The sequence below is a fragment of the Globicephala melas genome, chromosome 7, assembly GCF_963455315.2.
Source record: "Globicephala melas chromosome 7, mGloMel1.2, whole genome shotgun sequence".
Taxonomy (NCBI): domain Eukaryota; kingdom Metazoa; phylum Chordata; class Mammalia; order Artiodactyla; family Delphinidae; genus Globicephala; species Globicephala melas.
In genome coordinates, this window is record NC_083320.1 from 879,546 (window position 1) to 897,410 (window position 17,865).

Sequence of the window (17,865 nt, forward strand, 5' to 3'; positions counted from 1 at the left end):
CCCTCCTCTGGGACCACCTGCTCTCCTCCCACAGGTGGGAACTCGCGGACGGCGATGGTGGCGGCGCTGAGCCCCGCAGACATCAACTACGATGAGACGCTGAGTACCCTGAGGTGTGTCCGCGGGGCGTGGACCCTCCCTGTCCCCCACCAGCCGGCTTGGGCGGGAGTGGATCCTCCGGGTGCCTCCTTGCAGGGCCGGCTCACCTGGACTTCTTAGGCTCCAGATGGCTGGCAGGGCACCTGGTGCTTCCGGGCCCCATTCCATTTCCCACCGCGTGTGGCCTCGAGTGGCCCAGGGCCCTGCCACCTGACCAGGAGAGCTGGGCTCGCGGGCTGAGCGGTTCGCCCCCACCCGTGGTCCACAGAGCCGCCGGGGTTTTTAACGAGCCACGGGGGGGCAGGCATGTCTGAAGGTCCCTCCGGCCAGGGGCCGTCCCGGGCTGCGGGAAGCAGCTTGGCGGCCGGGCTCGGCGCTCTGGCCTCTTGGCTGCCCCAGCAAAGGACTGGAGTGCAGGTTAGATTCGCAGCGTCCACCTGGGACCACAAGTCCAAACGCGGAGGCCTCGCCGTGTGCAGAAATTTCCACCCCGTCCCTTCCCCTCCCGGGGCCTCGGTTTCCCCAAGTGGCAAGCCCCCCGTAGGTCAGTGGCCCTGGTGACTCCCTGTCGGAGATGCCCCTGCAGCTGGGCGCAGGCGGGGCTCCGGGTGCCCTTGGCCGCCGGGCAGCACAGCCCCCAGCCCCCCTCTGCCACCCAGGTACGCGGACCGGGCCAAGCAGATCCGCTGTAACGCCGTCATCAACGAGGACCCCAACAACAAGCTGATCCGCGAGCTGAAGGATGAGGTGACGCGGCTGCGGGACCTGCTGTACGCCCAGGGGCTCGGTGACATCGCCGACAGTGAGTGTCCGTGCCCGCCCGTCCTGGCCAGGGCAGCGGGGCTGCGGGGCTGGGGCAGGTCCCGCTGCCCTCGCGGCCCCTCTGGTCCGAGGCCCAGGCTCTGCTCCGGGCTCCAGGCAGAGCCACCGCTGGGTGGGGGGCCGGGGTTCTGGACTGGGCCTGGGGAGCTGCATGGTTCGGGTTTGCCGCTGGCCCAAGCAGGCCGGTGACGGTCTCCCCGGAAGCCACAGCGGCCGGCCGCGGTGCCGGGGTTGTCCCCCCGTCCCGCTGAAGACCACCACCCCCCTACCTGATGCCCGGCCTGCGACGGCGCCCTCTGGAGACAAACCTGTTCTTCTGTTTCTGTCTCTCCCCCTCGCCTCCCCCCCTTAGCCAACACTGTGCCCGGAGGACCCAAATGTGTGTATCCCCTCCGCTGCTCTCTGCGCATCCCTGCTTCGGCCCAGCCCCGCGGGACCTAGGGCAGCACGGTGGGGGGGCGGGGCGCACCCACCCCTCCTTGGCCTTCCCCCCCGGGGTCTGGGGGACCTGAGCCCTCTCTCTCACGGCACCCTGCGAGCCGTGATCCTGGTTCACCCTCGCGTCTGCTGGGAAACTGAGGCAACCGGGAGGCGTGGGGCAGCCAAGGCCTCAGGCTGAGCGCGGCTGGGGTCAGGCTCTCTGCCCGCCATGCTCCTACAGGCCTGAATGTCAGCAGAGGCTGGGACAGCTCACAGGGCCGGGTCCATCCCCGACTCCTGGCTCTGGCCCCCCTCTGACCCCACCCACCCTGAGGCCCCTTCCCCTGGAAACGCCAGGAGTGTGAATGCGGCCAGGTCCTCCCAGCCTGCGTCTCCCGCCGGCTGTGGGCCCGGCTCCCCGGGCAGGAGCACGCGCTGGGGCCTCCCCACCCCAGGGGCCACAGGGCGCCCTCAGTTTCCGCAGTGCCCGTGCTGTCCTATGTCTGCCGCTGCCCTGCTGTGTGTCTGCTTCTGCCAGGAGGGGCCTGGGCACCTCCCGCCCCAGGGGCTGCGTCAGCCCCAACTCCCAGGCCTTGGGGGGCAGGGAGGCTGGGGTGGCGGGGGGCCCAGAGCAGCTTCTTGGGGTGGAGGAGCGTGGGCTCCCTCGGAGGTCCCACAGTCCACGGCTCGGCCAGGCCGCTCGGCGGGGCGGACAGCACCGCCCGCGCCCGCAGCTCGGGGTGCGTGGCAGGCTGGTGGGTGGCGGGCTCGAGGGGCGGAGAGGATGAGGATGAGAGTCAGGGCCTGGGTGCAGGGGGGCCGCTGGGCAGTGGCAGCAAAGGGCAGTGGGAAGGGGGGCAGGGGGGCAGGGACGCCGGTGGCCCGCAGGCTCGGCATGTGTGCGGGGGGGGGAGCGGAGGCCCTGGCGGGGATGCCGAGGGACCTGGTGGCGCAGCCGCACCGTGGCAGGGGCAGCAGTGCATGTGCTCGTGCGGGTGCCCAGCTCCTGGTCCCTGCTTGCTACCTTCTCTTCACCTGCCTCTTGCTTTTTCCCAACTTGGTCTTTCTTTTCTCTCCTCCCGTCTGTCTTCCCCGCTTCCTCCCGTAGACGTGTCCGACCTTGAGAACAGTAACTGTAACCGTGGCGGGGTGGAGCTGAGTGCAGTCCCTGACAATCTCTCCACAGTGACCAACGCCCTGGTGGGTGTGAGCCCGTCGTCCTCGCTCTCGGCCCTGTCCAGCCGTGCCGCCTCTGTGTCCAGCCTGCACGAGCGCATCTTGTTTGCCCCGGGCAGTGAAGAGGCCATAGAAAGGCTGAAGGTGAGGCAGGGCCGGGCTCGGACCTGGTGGGCGCTAGGCCAAGACCCCTCCTCCTGGATGGTCGCAGGCGGAGGTGCTTGGTCAGAGGCGAAGTGAGCCATGCAGGGGGGCACGGGGGGCGTCTCGGCCCCCGACCCCAAGCACCCCGTCCAGGGGGTCGGTGCACCCTGTCCAGGACCGTGGGGCCCGTCTGCTGATTAGGGCGGGGGTCCTAGGGCCTCTGCGCCCTCCCTCCCGGGTTTCCGTGCTTAAACCTGCTCTTGCATGGTCTTCACCCTCCCGGCCTGGCCACGGCGGCCTGCGTTCAGAGTTAGGGTTACTGGCTTCCTTCAGCGAGTGGGTACAAGGTGCCGGGTGTGAGTGGCGGACGGCGAGCCCAGACGGAGGGGACAACGGCACAGGCGCCAGACCCGGGCTGATGAGGGGGTGGGCTGTGCGGCCACCCTGGGGCGTAGGGCCCACCTGAGGTGTGGGAGGCGTCCACCCGGGATGGACCTGGGGTACAGAGGCCCACTGGAATGCGGGGGCTGGGAAGGAGACGGGGAGGCGGTGCTGGTGTGGGAAGTGTCGTCCGTCTCACCCGTGGTCCAGGGGCACGCGAGCCTCAGAACCGGTGTCAGCGTCTCCCTGCGTGTTTGTTTCTCCCTCTGGGCTTATTCTGCCTTTCCCTCTGTTCTCTGTGTGTCCACAGCAAAGACACGCGTCCTTTGCACGTCTTAGCCCTCAGCCCTTCACCTTGACCTTTCAGACTTCGAGCAGTCTGGATGGACCTGGGAATTGGGGTGCTGGACCCTGCAGGCCCGGCTACTCGTCTCTCCTTTGCCTGGCACGCAGGCCTCTGTCCACTGCCTGCCCCCCGCGCTGACCTCGCTCTGCTCTGTCTGCTCCCCAGGAGACGGAGAAGATCATCGCTGAGCTCAATGAGACCTGGGAGGAGAAGCTGCGGCGGACGGAAGCCATCCGGATGGAGAGGTGGGCGGTGCGGGCTGGGGGCCGGCAGCAGCCCTGTGCTCAGCTCTCGGCTCCTGCACCCAGGGGTGGCCGCGCCCAGTGCAGGACACACCCGTCCCCTCTCATCCAGTGACACGCCCCCCGCTGTCACCAATGGCCCCACTGAGCCGATCCCCAGTCAGGGGACCAGTTCCTCAAGTGGACACCTGAACTCACTGACCAGATGAAAGATTGTGCGGGTGCTGACCCCTGCTCTATCCCCCAGGGAAGCACTGCTGGCCGAGATGGGCGTGGCCATGAGGGAGGACGGCGGCACCCTGGGGGTGTTCTCTCCCAAAAAGGTAGGAGCCGGCCATTCTCTGGGCTGCCCCGATGTGGACAGGGCTGGGGGACCTGCGGCCCTTGGCAGGTGTCGGCTCCTGGAAGGTCAGCAGGGTCCTCCTGGGAGCAGGGAGAGCGGCTCCAGGCACCCGGCCAGGCTCACCCGCAGCCCTCCCTTCCCTGTGTGGAGCCTAGACCCTGTCTCCTCATGGTGGGATGTCCCTATGGCCTTAGGACGTCAGAGAGGTCACTTAGCTGCCTGAGGGGTGGACGGGGTCCTGAAACAGGTGGGGCCTGGACCCCCCAGGAGCCTGTAGCCCTCATGGGCAGGGTCTGGCTGTCCCAGCAGGGACCCCTCTTCTCCCACCCAGGCCAGCTTGCCCATGGCCCCGGCCCTCAAGTGGAGCAGAGCACCGCCCCCTGTTCAGTAGCTCAGATGGGGCGAAGCATGAACATCAGGGGAAAAGTCTCTGTGTGATTCTAGGACCCAGACCCCCACCCCCATGCCCCCACCCCCAAGATTGCCAGACCCTCAGAGCCCTTAGGAGCTTAGCTTCAAGCCCAGAAGCCTGCCTGGAAGGCAGTGGCGTCTGTTCTGACGCCAGCACGGGACTCCGCAGGCCCTGCCCCTGCTGCCTGGCTGACCTTTCACCCCAGCAAAGGGTTTCTTCGTTCGCCAGCCTGCGAAGCTGGCGGCACGTGGAGCCCCACGGAGCCACTGGGGCCCCAAGGGAAAGGAGCACGGGGCGCTGGTAGGATGGGCACATCCGCTAGGGTGCCTGCTCCCTGGGGACAGGGCCGGGCTCCTCAGGCTTCTCCTGCACCCACGCACTCCGGCCCAGGGAGCAGCTGAGGCCCAGAAGCAGGGAGGAGGGGTGCCCGGGAGGCCCTCGGCAGGGCGGGGAGCAGGTGGCGCCCTGGCGGGGTCCTGCCTCAGTGCCTGTCGGATGGGCCTTTGGTTTCCGTTTGGAATGCTTCGCTCTTGAGCTGTTGCGTTGTCAGTGGGTGCAGTGCCCCGGGGCGGGCAGGCGAAGCTGGGGACACTGGCTGTGCAGTCCTTTGGCTTCATTGGTGGCAGAGGGATCTGCTGGTGGCCCCGGGTCTGGACACTGTCCAGGAGTGGGAGGGCGGCCCTCGGGACCACCAGGGACACTTCCTCTGGAGGACAGTGGGGTCCCCACTGGACTCTGGAGAAGCACATGGGCCAGCTGGGTCCCCCGCTCGGCCCCGTGGAGGGAGCACAGGCCCTTCCTGGCTGGATGCCTTCTGTGCTCAGGGGAAGGGGCCGCTGTGGATGGCCTGTCCTGTGTCTGATGACCAGGTGTCCACAGCCCTGTGCAGGGGTGTCAGAGGGGTTTGTAGCTCAGAGTGGGGGCAGCTTGGCCCAAGGTGCCAGGTGGGGAACAGACAGGAAGCTCTTCCAGCCTCCGCCATGTTGCAGGATCCTTGCCCGGGACTGGGTGTGAGGTCAGGAAGTGTCGGGGCCCAGAGACCCCGGGTGAGAGCAGTGGAGAAAGTGAAGAGAGGGGGTGCTGGTCCAAGGCCCAGTGGACAGAGCCTGCAGTGGCTGCCCTGGGCACGGGCTGGGGTGGGGAGCCAAGGGCAGCGCTCAGACGGGGCAGCTTGCGGGAAGCGGTCACCTTGGCCTTGGGTCATGCTTTGGTAGAGCCGTGGTTAGGACAGGTGTAGGCGTCTGACCTGGGTGGCTCAGGGGACTTTTATCACAGCCTCTCTGCTCCCTGGCGTCCAGGGCCCGACCCCTCCCTGCCCAGCGTCCTAATCCCAGGGCCCTCAGCTCCTGGCTGCCCCGGTTGGAATGGGGACCTGCAGCCCCGTTTTAGGATGGAGGACCAGGCCCAGGCCCCATGAGACCCAGCCTTGCCCTGCACATCCAAGGGCCTACCATAGCCTCCAAGCACTCCCTGGGCACTCACGTGCTCAGAGCTGGGGTCCCAGCCCCTCCCGAAGCCCAGCCCCCCACGTGCCGCCTGGCAGCTGTCCTCCCAAGACTCTGGAGTCCCCATCAAAGTCTTCTCCTCTCTGCCAGGCTGGGAGGATACTGTGTCCCCCGAGAGGCCAGGCCTAGGGTGGGTGGCAATCTGGTCCTGGGGAGAGAGAGGGCAGCAGGCAGCCTGGGCCGGGCTCCCCCCCTGCCCCCCGAAGAGAGGTGACCCTTCTATCTCCGCAGACGCCGCATCTCGTCAACCTGAATGAGGACCCGCTCATGTCCGAGTGCCTTCTCTACTACATCAAGGATGGGATCACCAGGTGGGGGTCGACGGGGCGAGGGGAGGACTGGGCTCCCCCACTGAGGGGCCGCTGAGCCCGGGCGCCTGCCGGCAGGGGTGCTGTGGGCCCCTCTGGGCAGTGTGGTCCCCCAGGCCAGGCCGCTTTGGGGGCTGTCCCCTGGGCCCCCGCTTGTGCTCTCCAGGCATTTCCCGTAAGAGCTGGGCATGCTGGGGGCTGCAGGGGGGCCAGGCGGGCCAGTGGGTGGCGTCGTGGCGCCCTGGGTCCAGCCGGCGCTGACGACCGCACCACACACACAGAGTGGGCCGGGAAGGCGCAGAGAAGCGGCAGGACATAGTCCTGAGCGGACACTTCATCAAGGAGAAGCACTGCGTCTTCCGGAGCGACTCCCGAGGGGGCGGTGAAGGTATGGCCTCCCCCAGCCCCGCCCCTACCCGGCGCTGCTGGTGTCGGCCCTCCTGGCTCCCCACTCAGTCCCGGGAGCCCCCCTGCCCCACCCCGAAAGGTGCTCTGAAGGCTGGGCTGGGGACATGCAGCTCTGTCCCTGCACAGGGGGCTGGTTGGGGTGCTCACGGGCAGGAGGGCACTGAGCCTGGATCGAAGGGACGGCTATTCTTAGGCCACGCCTTCCCGTGGGCTGGGAGCGGCCATCTGTCCATCTCCCTGGCCGGCCTGCCCTCGGGCCTCCATCCCCACTGCCGGTTCTGGGCATGACCCTTCCTTCTCAAGAAGGCACCTGCTGGGCTGTCCCAGTGCCCACGGCCCCCGAGATCAGGGCAAGTGTCTGGACAGCCTCTGGGAGGCAGACCAGTGACCAAAGCCCCCTCTGTGACCAGGCCACTTCAGGGTGGCCTTAAACAGTGTTGCGGACGTTGGTTCTCCCAGAATTCCGTCCCCAAAGCTCTCTCTCCCCTCGGTGGGTGGGCACGAAGGCAGGAGGGGCTCTGGGACTCCTGGGGACATGCGAGCCACTGTTTCCCATCCCACCTGGAGACCCTGCGGGGCGGGGCGGTCACCCAGCACGGCCTCCCCACCTCTGACTTGGGCCCGTGAGCCTCCCGACGGGACATCACTTTCCTCATCTGTGAGGGGCTGAGAGGCCCCTCTGGCTTCTCGAGGCCCAAGCCAGGTGCCACAGGGGGGAGAGGGGCCTGGTGGGGGCCGCGCCTGGGTGGCAGGTGGCCAGGTGGGTGGAGCCCCCTGCCCCCGACCCTGAGTGGGGCTTGCTGGGCTCAGACGGGGACGTGGCCAGGAGGACAGCCCCTCACGGTCCTCTCCGTGCCCCCATCTGTCCTATAGCCGTGGTGACCCTGGAGCCCTGTGAAGGGGCAGACACCTACGTCAATGGCAAGAAAGTCACGGAGCCCAGTGTCCTGCGGTCAGGTACAGTGGAGGCAGGGGTGGCCCCTGTGCCGCCCGCCCTGCACGCGCGCCCCTCCTGCTCGTGCGGCACCCCAATCCGCCCCCCACCAGCCGGGCAGCGCACGGGCCGGGGCGGGTGGGGGGAGAAGGCCGCTCCAGGGGTGCCGAGGCGGGATTCCGGGCAGGGGTGCCTGTCCCAGAGCCCCGGTGGGCTGGCGCGTGGTGGAGCAGAGGAACAGCCAGCGGGGTGTGCGCTGCACCGGCCTCCGGACGCCGGCCCCCTGGCTTCGTGTCCTCGTGTTCTAAATCACACCTGGAGATATGTCTGTCTGTCTATCTATCTGTCTGTTCACCTATCAAGAGATTTATTTAATGGAATTGGCTCAGGACGTGGTGAGGGCTGGACAGGCACGTCTGAAATCCACAGGCGGGACTTTCTCCTCAGGGCAGCCTCAGTTTAGCTCCTGAGGCCTTTCACCCGGTGGGGGGAGGCCCGCCTGCGCAACGGTGGGTGGGCTCCTTCCCGAGGTCACGTGACTGTAGGTGCACCGTTGGGCTCCCCAGCCCAGCCAAACTGACACAACACTGACCATCGTGTCAACTTTGGCTGGGGTGACTTTTTGCTAAGAATGAGGGGGACCCTCCCCTTCCCCAACTGGGGGTGCAGAGGGGATGGGAGGCCTAGAAGGCGACGCCTGGCAGCCTGACGTGCAGACCTCTCCGGCCACCCTGAAGGGCCTTGTTTTTAGCTTCCAGGACCCAGGGTCCTGCCTTTGGGGTCCCGAGGGATGCTTTGAGGGAGGGACACACCGTGCATCCTGGGTTCATGGGCCTCGCCTGGCCGCCAGTGGCTGGTGTCCTCGCCTGGCCGCCAGTGTCGGGAGATGGGGCAGTTGAGCTGGGCAAGGGCAGGTCCAGAGCTCCCTTCTCCCCCTGTTGTTTCAGGATGGGGCCTGGGGCTTGCGCACCCGGGGCAGGGCCCGGACTGGGAGGGGCGGCCGAGCTCGGGAGCTGGGGGAGGGGCTGAGGGAGGCCTGGGGAGGACCAGCCTGCAGGCCCGGGTTCTCCTGTGGGGAGAGGGGCTGAACCAGCTCTGCAGGCCGCAAGGCAGAGCCGAGGTTCCTGGAGAAAAAGCTGGAGAGAAACTAGGCCATCCAAAGAGACCCCCACCGGCAGGACTGTCCAGAGACAGCAGGCCCTGCCCTCGTGGGACAGGTGCACCCTGGAGGGTCCTGCAGACAGGGTGGACCCTGCCCCGGAAACACGCAGACCCCTGCCCTGCTTCCGCCGGTGGGACAGATGGGAAGGGAAGCTCCCTGCAGGAGGGGGCCAAGCCCAGCCCTCGGGTAGGGGAGTGCCAAGGCCCAGGGCACGGGAGCAGGAGGCCAGGCTGGCCCCGGGGGGTGGCACCCGTGGGGCCCTGGAGGGGATGGGGCAGTGGAGAAGCCTCAGGCTGTGTTTTGCCACCATCACTGCTGCTGAAAGGGGAGGTGCCGAGGGGAGGAACCGGGGAGAGTGGGGAGGCCCGCTCGGGTCCTGGTGGGGGAGGTGGCCCCCTGGCGGGGGCAAGGGTGACCCCCGGGCACAGGACCCGGGGGGCCGGCTCCTGGCGGCTGGAGGCCCCCCCAGGGGTGGGTGGTGCTAGGATGCAGCCCCGGCTGCATTCGTCCTCTCTCCCTCCTCCTCCCCCCTCTCACCCCCGAGACCAGCCGAGGCCAAATGTCCACCAACTCTGGCCTCGCCTCCATCCCCCAGGAAACCGCATCATCATGGGAAAGAGCCACGTGTTCCGGTTCAACCACCCTGAGCAGGCAAGGCAGGAGCGTGAGCGCACGCCCTGCGCGGAGACGCCCGCCGAGCCCGTGGACTGGGCCTTCGCCCAGCGCGAGCTGCTGGAGAAGCAGGGCATCGACATGAAGCAGGAGATGGAGCAGAGGTGAGGCCCCAGGGGCTGCCGCCCGGGCGCCCCCCGCACCCGCCGCTGTCCCGCCCGCCCTCACCCCCGCACGCTCTCGCAGGCTGCAGGAGCTGGAGGACCAGTACCGCCGGGAGCGCGAGGAGGCCACCTACCTCCTGGAGCAGCAGAGGCTGGTGAGGGCGGTGGGCGCTCGAGGCCGAAAGAGGAGGGACCGATGGGTGGAACCAGGGAGAGTGGGGAGGCCTGCTGTGCTGGGGCTGCGTCCGGGCGCCCTGGGCCCGGGCCCGGGCGGGAGGGCTGGGGACGACGGACGGGTGTCCACGTGGAGACCACCAGCCTCGCTTCTGCGCCAGGACTACGAGAGCAAGCTGGAGGCCTTGCAGAAGCAGATGGGCTCCCGGGGCTACCCGGAGGCGAATGAGGAGGAGGAGGGGCCGGAGGACGAAGGTGAGGGGCCCTGTCCCGCGTGGGGGTGGGCTGCAGAGGGGGCTCAGGAAAGAGGCGGCCCCGGGCTGCTCCCTGCAGGTCAGCTGCTTGGCACCTTTGCCCTGGGGTCCCTGGTCTGCAGGCAGGATGCGGGAGGCTGAGCTGCAGCAGCACACACCCGTGCATACGCACACACCCGTGTGTGCACCCACCCGCTGGTTCTGGCAGGGGCGGCCTGGAGCATGAGGAGGGCGGGGCGGGGTGGGTGCTCCCAGGCGGGTGCCCTGCGTCCACTCACCCCTGTCCTGCCCGAGGGAGGCTGGTCTCTGCTCCACACCTCGGGACCCGCTTTGGGAGCATTTGCTTGGGCGGCCCACTGGCTGACCTCTCGCTGCTGGGGGTCCGAGGGCAGCCCAAGGGCAGGGTGTTCACGTCCAGCTCGGCCTCCGGTCAGCTGGTCGGCACCTTTGTGCTGATGTGACCAGGTCTCCCCCGGCTGGACTCGTCCACCCGAGAGGGTGTGTGGGACAAGCCCCGGTCTGCCCTCCTGCCCCCGTCCCACTGCTGCCCCCCAGGTCCTTGCTGAGCTCCAGCCTGACTCTCAGGACCCTGGTGCTCACACTGGGGTAGCCGGCGGCCTCTTTGGGGCACGAGGGTCGTCCCCTGCGGCAGAGCTTCCTGCCAGTTAGTGTGCAACTGGGGACCCGCGCACTGAGCGCCCAGCCCCGTGATGACCCCGTGCGCTTCTCCCCGCAGTCCAGTGGACGGAGAGGGAGTGTGAACTGGCGCTGTGGGCCTTCCGGAAGTGGAAGTGGTACCAGTTCACGTCCCTGCGGGACCTGCTGTGGGGCAACGCCATCTTCCTCAAGGAGGCCAACGCCATCAGTGTCGAGCTCAAGAAGAAGGTGGGCCCCTGCCGCTGCGCCTGCCCCTGCTGTCTGTGCCTCGGAGGGCGGGCGTCACCCGTCCTGCTTCCCGCCGGGCCTCGGTGCCAGGCTGCGCCGCCTCCCGGGGGGGGGCGGGGCGGACCCCCTGACCTGCAGCCCCCGGGAGGAGGGCGGGCGGTTGGAGGGGGGGCCCCAGACTGACAGAGCAGGACGCGTAGGCAGGCCGGTGGGCAGGTGGAGCCTCCTCTCCAGGTGGAGTCGGCGGGAAGGTTCCGAGGACGGTTGAGGGACAGGCAGCGGGAAGGAGGCCCTTCCAGGGCCAGGCTCCACCCTCCCCGGGGCTGACGGGCGTCCTCCTCATCGGTCACAGGTCCAGTTCCAGTTTGTCCTCCTTACGGACACACTGTACTCCCCACTGCCGCCTGACCTGCTGCCCCCAGAGGCCGCCAAAGACCGAGAGACTCGCCCCTTCCCCCGAACCATCGTGGCCGTGGAGGTCCAGGACCAGAAGAACGGGGCCACCCACTACTGGACGCTGGAGAAGCTCAGGTGCAGTGGGTGGGCCGTGCGGTGGGCAGTGGGGCGGGGCTGCTCCCCGGGCCTGGGCCGAGGCCGCTGAGACAGAGGCGGGCGTGGGATGCAAGGGGCGCACGCGTCCAGGCAGCGATTCCTCCTGTTTCGATTTCTTTTAAAATCAGAAGACAAGATGTAAGTAGGATCCAGCCTCATCATAGAATCCACGTTCTCCTCGACCAGAGCAGTGGCACAGTTTGGAGGAAGGGGCGGGTGAGGCGCTGCAGGAAGCTGGGGGCTCCTCCACCTGGGGGGGTGGAGGAGGGCCGGGTGGGGCCCCCAGGGAGGCCGGCCAGGTGTCCTGGGAGGTGTCTGCCCTACGGCTCTACCTCAGGTCCCGCACGGCCACCGTGACGTGCGCCTGGCTCTTCCTGGGTGAAGGTGACAGGACGGCTCTTTGCCACTGAAGACAATTTTAATGTTGCTCAAGTGCCCCTAGAAACGAGAGGCGCGTGGGCACAGGGCCGTCCGGGGGCCAAGGAGGGAGAGGGGGGCCTTGCCACGGCCTCTGCGAGGTTTTCATGGGCAAAGCAGGGCAGGGTGAACAGTGAGGACCGGCTGGTCAGCATAACGCCTGCGGGCTTCGGGCCCGGGCTGTGCCCGGGTGATTTAGGGCTGGGGAGCCGGCTGGCGTGCAAGTCGGCTAAGGGGCGGGTGGTGGCCTGTGTGGAGGTGGGCTCACCCACAGGCTGTTCACTGTCGGGGCAGGCCCCAGAGATGTGGAAACGTCATGAGATGCAGAGAACGGAAAGCGTGGTCACGACGTGCTCACGCACGCAGACACGTTTATACGCGCTCCATTCCGCTCACACACCCTCACACGCAGACGCTTTCCCTTCTTATGAGGTCCCCGCCCCCGGCACACACACTGACCCACGCGCATTCACAGACACGTGACTGCCTCTACCCCGTCCTCCTGGGCTGCCGTCTGCTCTTGGAGGGTGGATGTCCCCCACCACCCCACGTCCCTCCTGGTGCGCCTGAGCCCCCGAGGGAGACGTCTGCGTCTCTCCCACCACCGGCCGGTTTTCCGGGGGATAGCCTCTAAAACGCCTTGTTTCCTGTGTCTTCTCACAACTTGCCCTTTGACCCCCGAACTTCCGGGGCTCCGTGCCCCGACTCCCCATCCCGAGCGGGGCTGGTCCCCGACCCCACCCGGCTGACGTGCCGCGGCCATCACGGGGGCCGAGAGGAACGTGTGGCGAACTGCAAGCCCCTTGGCCACGGTCGGCTGACTCCGAGGACCCCAGAGGGTCCTCCTGTCAAGCCAGCTTGAGCCGTGGGTGACCCTGAGCAGGATGCTGTGGCCTGAGCCGTGCTGGGCCTGAGACCCCAGGATGCTCCCCCGGGGCCCACGCTGACCTCTGCCCTGCAGGCAGCGGCTGGACCTGATGCGGGAGATGTACGACCGGGCGGCCGAGGTGCCCTCCAGCGTCATCGAGGACTGTGACAACGTGGTGACTGGTGGAGACCCCTTCTACGACCGCTTCCCCTGGTTCCGGCTCGTGGGCAGGTAGGCGCCTCCTCCCCCCGGGCTGAGAGATTGAGAGAAGGTGGGGGGCAGCGCGGGGTTGGGCCCTGGCCCTGACACGAGGAGTGGGCCGGCCAGATGCCTTTCTCCATCCCGACTCCCCGGCCCTGGTCCTTCCTGGTCTGAGCCCCCTGGCCAGTCCTCTCCACACATCGGTGGGCCCTGGCCAGGGAGCGGGGTCTCAGCATCGCCACCCACCCCTGCTCCGGGACCATGGCCGTCAGGTGACACCTGTCCGTGTGTGTGAATGTGAGGCTTGGTCAGGCTTTCAGGTGGGGTGTGAGCGGGAGGCGGAGCCGTGTCCTCCCAGAGCTCAGAGTCCACGCCTAATGTCCCCAGCCTCCTGGTCCAGGGGCTGCACCCGGCCCCTGCCCCCCACGGGGCAAGGTTCCTGAGGCCTCAGTGCGGCCAGGCTCCCGAGGCCCTCACCGGCCTCAGCCGCACCTGGTCGGGACCATACCTGCCGGTGCCCTCCGGAACCTTCCGGAGCTCTACACTGACCCCCGTGCGGTGTCTGCCCACGCCTGGGGACCGGGCACTTTGGCTCTCTTGCCTGTCGAGGCAGCATCCTCGACGGTCGTGTGTTTGGTTTGGGTTCTCCTCGGAAGCCCCTGCCCCGCCCCGTCCGCCCGCGAGGAGCTGGCGTTAACTTCTCTCTGTCTTGTCGCACTAACCCCAGTTCAGTCACCTCTGGCTGCAACAGCTACCCTCTTCTCAACACATGCATGAGCGAGCGCATGGCTGCTCTCACCCCCTCCCCCGCCTCCTCGAGCCCCGACTCCGACGCTGCCGAGCCTGCTGAGGAGCAGAGCGTGGGGGAGGAGGAGGACCTGGAGGACGACGTCTTTCCGGAGCGCATGCCGTGCGACGGCCGGGACCCGTTTTACGACCGGCCCCCCCTGTTCAGTGTAGTAGGAAGGTTGGTGAGGTCGAGGACAGCATGCTGGGAAGGAACCAGCTCTTTTGCACAGGAGCACTGCTGCGGGCACGATTTGACCGCCGTCAGGGCGCGGCCCCCGGCTAGCGGGGCCTCCCCAGGACAGGGCGTGAGGGGGCGCGGGGGTTCCTGGCCTTCCTGCAGGGGCCCCAGTGATGGAGGAGGGCAGGGTGCCCCGGGGCACGGGCTCCTCACTGGTGGGCCTGTTTCCGCAGAGAGGCCTCCGGGACTCGGGAAGAGCAACGCCCCTGCCCGTTCAGGGCCCGCGGGGGCATTCGGAAAGGCGGAGCCGTGCATCTTTGCGGCCCCCCCGCCCCACCCCGGCCAGCGTGGCTTTCCCTCCCTCCACTGTTTTCCAGAAGAGATGGAGGGTCCTGGTCTGCTCCCAGTGCCCCTACCCTCTCTGTGGGGAGAGGGGCAGAAGCTGGAGCCGGCCGTGCCGGGGGGCAGGGAAGGAAGGGCAGGTGCCCGGGCAGTGGAAGGGCCTCCTTCTGAGGCCCTGGGTCCCGGGCAGCCCGGCCTCTCTCTGTCCCTCCTGACCCCCAGTGCCGGAGACGGTGCCAGTGGCCGTGTGCCCTCATGGGAAAGTGCCCTTTGCAGAGGAGCCCATGATTCAGTTTCCTGGACAGAGGAGAGAGGCCAAGTTCAGTGGGGGAGCGGGGGCCCCCCGCCCTGCAGGCAGGTTGGGCGTACCCAGTCCATCCTTATGTCTATGACCATGGAATGGAATGCAAGCAGGAAGGTGAAGGAAAGGCCTAGCAACCTAGCTGCAGTAGTAGGAAACTCAGCTCATGAAAACGGAATTTACGTATAGGCAAAGGTGTAAGATAGCTTTAACAGCACTCTTTAGGAGTTTCAGACTGCTTCCTTGGGCTAGACCGATGGAAGTGTTTGGAGGTCTTGACCTTGCAGCACCAGTACTGAAAGCTGAAGGCCGAGGCTGGTCCCCAGATAGCGGGGTTGCACTGGGAGCCCTTGGGTGCGGGTGGTGGAGTGAAGGCCCCACTGGTTCCTCCTGGAAGGAAGCAGGTTCTCAGCTGGCGCGTCATGGATTTATTCTGATTACTCTTCCCTGAGTGTGAGATGCTGGCCCACTGGACAAAACCGCGTGGCTCTCTCCGAGACGCCCCGGCTGGGTTCCTGCTCTGCTGAGCCCGAGGAGGAGGTGCGGCCCCAGGGCCAGCTGCACGCGGGCCTCTCAGAACGCCCGGCCGCTAGGGCCAGGGTGGCCGGGTGCCAGGCAGGCGTGGGGTCGGGGCACACGGGGGCGAGGACACCGGGAGAAACGGGGGTGGGCTCTCGCAGTCTCAGCCGGAAAGAGCTGGGTCCTTCCGACATTCCCCCCTCTGTGGATCTGGGATGTGACAAAACCACCAAGCCAAACCAAAGCCACGAGTGAGAGGCCAGCTCCCCACGGCGGCCGTCTGCGAGGGGTTCATCTGGAAACGTCCTGATCTTTTTGGTTTGGCGAGAATTGGCTTTTCCCGCGCAGCAGCTGTGCCGGCCCAGGCCCTGAGAAGGGCCCGCCCTTGGTCTCCTTCTCTCCCTCTGGTAGCCGCTGGCTCTCTCTCCAAGGCTTGAGCGAAATGGGGGCGCCCACTCTTGTCTCCCTTGGACAGGCTTCCCGGGCCCCAGCATGCGTCTGCACCTCACCAATCTCGTGGTTAGCGCTGCCCCACACTCAGCCCCGGCTCTGCCACCTCCTCTCTCTCCGGCGGGTCTCAGCCTGCTTCAAGGTGCCTCACCTCTGTGAACAGGGCCCCCGGCAGGGGCCTCCCCCGTCCTCAGCCGGGGCTCCTCACCCAAGTCCAGGGTCAGCCCCCCGGGGGGTCTCCCTCTGGCGGTCTGGGTGCCAGTGAACTGGGAGGTGAGATGGGCCAACCCAGGTGGAGGAAGTGGGCCTGGGGGCTCCGTTTTGCCCCATGATCCTCCCTGCTCAGACCGTGGCTTTCAGAAGGCGGGTGGGCTGCAGAGAGAGGAAGGCGAGGGGGTGACTGTCTGGGATGGAGGGTCCCGGGGAAGGGGGACTGGCGACCGCCCAAGGGACGTGTTCAGGACTGGGTGGGAAAGCACTGACCCGCCGTGTCTGCTCTGTGCCGTCTGGGCTGGCGAGGCTGGGCCCTCGGCTCCCAGCTGGGTGCGCTCTGTGTGCCGAGCCGCTCAGCCCGAATCGGCCCCCGCGAGGCTCCAAGCCACCCCGTGTGCGGGTAGGTGCGCCGTGGCCGGCAGGGCTCTCTGGACAGGGCTGGGTTGTTCTGGCCCAGGGTGGCGGGTGCTGACGCCAGGTTGTTTCCGGCACCTGGTGGGCAGTGAGGGGGAGGCCCAGCCTCTGCACCGTGGCCCCATTCCTCAAGTTCTGGGGCTGCCGGGCGGGGTGGGCCTGGGGTCTTCCAGCCCCCGCCCCCTGCCCTCGAAGGTGGTGCTGCCAGCAGGGGCCGTGGCTGCTGGGCCCGCAGAGGTCCCTTGTGGCTGAGTGCACCCGTCACTGTCACCAATCAGACAGGGACCGGGGCAGCAGGAAGGAGAGAGTATCCAGCGTAGCTTCTTCCTCTGCCTCTGGGAGCCGCAGCTGGATCTGCACGCGAGCCCACCTGGGCACCCGTGAGCGTGAGAGCCTTCCCACAGCCGGTGATGGGGTTCAGAGGGAGGGAGTGTGGCCGTGGATTCCAGGCGTGTTCTTCATTGTAAGGCCCTAACCTCCAGCCAAGGGCTCCCTCGAGGTCCCGGCCCTGCCGTTTTTCGATGCCAGAAGTACCCGGGCTTTCTTTCCCCTCTGACGCGAGGAAACCCTGAAAGATCAAGAGAGGCTAGATTTGCTTAGTTAATGAGCTGCATTAATTAAGCCGGTGGGGGGCGGGGCGTGGCGTCCGCACGGTTGGGAGCTGCACAGGAGCCGGCCTGTGGGGTCTCACGCCAGCTGGGGCTCTGCTGCCAGCAACTTCCTTAATGTCCTCGGGCCTCCGTCTTCACCTGTGAAATGGGGCAGGAATGGCGTATTTTACCAGCTCTACACGGCGTCTTAGCTCTCCGGCACCGTATTTGTGCCCCTAAGAAAGAAAGACGCAGCCAGTCCAGCTAAGATGCGCCGTTGGTGAGGGGGCCCTGGTCTCCGTGCTGGGATGTGAACGGAGGAGACGCGGGCGCACCTGCCGCCCGGGGTGCTGGGGGCTCCAGTGCCTCCCCCGTGAGCTTGGAGGGACAGGCACATATGGTTTCTTCACTGGAGTTTTCAGTCTCGTGGGCTGCCAGTGGGATTGTTTGAGCCTCAGGACACGAGGGGCGCAGCCCCCTCTGATGTGTGGGACCCTGGCGTCTGTGCCCACGGGTGGGCCACGTGGTAGAAAGCGCCCCCTGGGAGACCACGGTAGGTTTGTGGAGCGGTGAGGCCCTGGGGGGGGAGCCAGGAGGGGGCCCGCCTGCCATGGCCTTCGCCTATGACCTGGGCTGCGTCCGGCGCCTGCCTCAGTTTACTTCTGTGCAGTGCCTCAGACTCCCTTTGGCCTGGCCTTTGCGGACTCAAAAAGGGGGAGGGGTAGCTCCTGCCCCTCCGTTACTGCCCCTCAGGGGCGGTCCTGGGTCGCCTCCAGGGTTCTGTAAGTGGCCTTCTGGGAGCTTGAAGTCCCTGTGGAATTGCCCCCTGGCCCTTTCAGGAAGGCAGCCCTGGGCGGGCCGGGGGCTTTGAGGCGGCCCTGAGCCTGGCTTCCCCTCCTGGCCAGGTGGCCCTGGACAGCCCTTAAACTCTCCCTCGGGCAAGCTGTGCTGATTAGGCACCCCTGTGCCTGGCACCATGCCCTCACCTAGCCCACAACCAGAGGTGTCCCCGCCTTCCCCGAGGGTCCTCCTGTGGGTTCCCTGCAGGCTGCGGGTGGAGTGGGCAGGCCGCGGCCCCTCCCTCCGGCTGTGCCTGGGGCTTCTGGGAGCCTCCCGACACCCGGCTTTCTGCAGCGGGCAGTGCCCCGGGGAAGGGGTCCTGCCCTGGGGAAGAGGCCCTCCACCTGCTGGAGGGTGGGTGCTGACTTGGCCCTGCAGCTTGGGGCTGTCCTACCCAGCT

General features: G+C 67.4%; 1 protein-coding gene across 23 annotated transcripts in view; it reads left to right on the top strand.

The window, feature by feature from the left end:
* The window catches only part of KIF1A (kinesin family member 1A), a 90,687-nt gene that overhangs the window by 38,735 nt on the left and 34,087 nt on the right, over positions 1-17,865 (top strand). For 6 of the 23 annotated variants that reach the window (XM_060301580.1, XM_060301582.1, XM_060301583.1 and 3 more), the window contains 16 exons: positions 35-113; positions 759-901; positions 1,274-1,300; positions 2,450-2,661; positions 3,554-3,633; positions 3,878-3,953; positions 6,122-6,201; positions 6,480-6,586; positions 7,480-7,563; positions 9,298-9,478; positions 9,561-9,633; positions 9,814-9,907; positions 10,643-10,791; positions 11,144-11,322; positions 12,722-12,859; positions 13,557-13,796. In XM_060301580.1, the coding sequence (XP_060157563.1) occupies positions 35-113; positions 759-901; positions 1,274-1,300; positions 2,450-2,661; positions 3,554-3,633; positions 3,878-3,953; positions 6,122-6,201; positions 6,480-6,586; positions 7,480-7,563; positions 9,298-9,478; positions 9,561-9,633; positions 9,814-9,907; positions 10,643-10,791; positions 11,144-11,322; positions 12,722-12,859; positions 13,557-13,796 (1,942 nt within the window). The remainder of the gene's footprint in view (positions 1-34; positions 114-758; positions 902-1,273; positions 1,301-2,449; positions 2,662-3,553; positions 3,634-3,877; positions 3,954-6,121; positions 6,202-6,479; positions 6,587-7,479; positions 7,564-9,297; positions 9,479-9,560; positions 9,634-9,813; positions 9,908-10,642; positions 10,792-11,143; positions 11,323-12,721; positions 12,860-13,556; positions 13,797-17,865) is intronic. The other 17 variants (XM_060301589.1, XM_060301590.1, XM_060301591.1 and 14 more) reach the window with 5 other exon arrangements.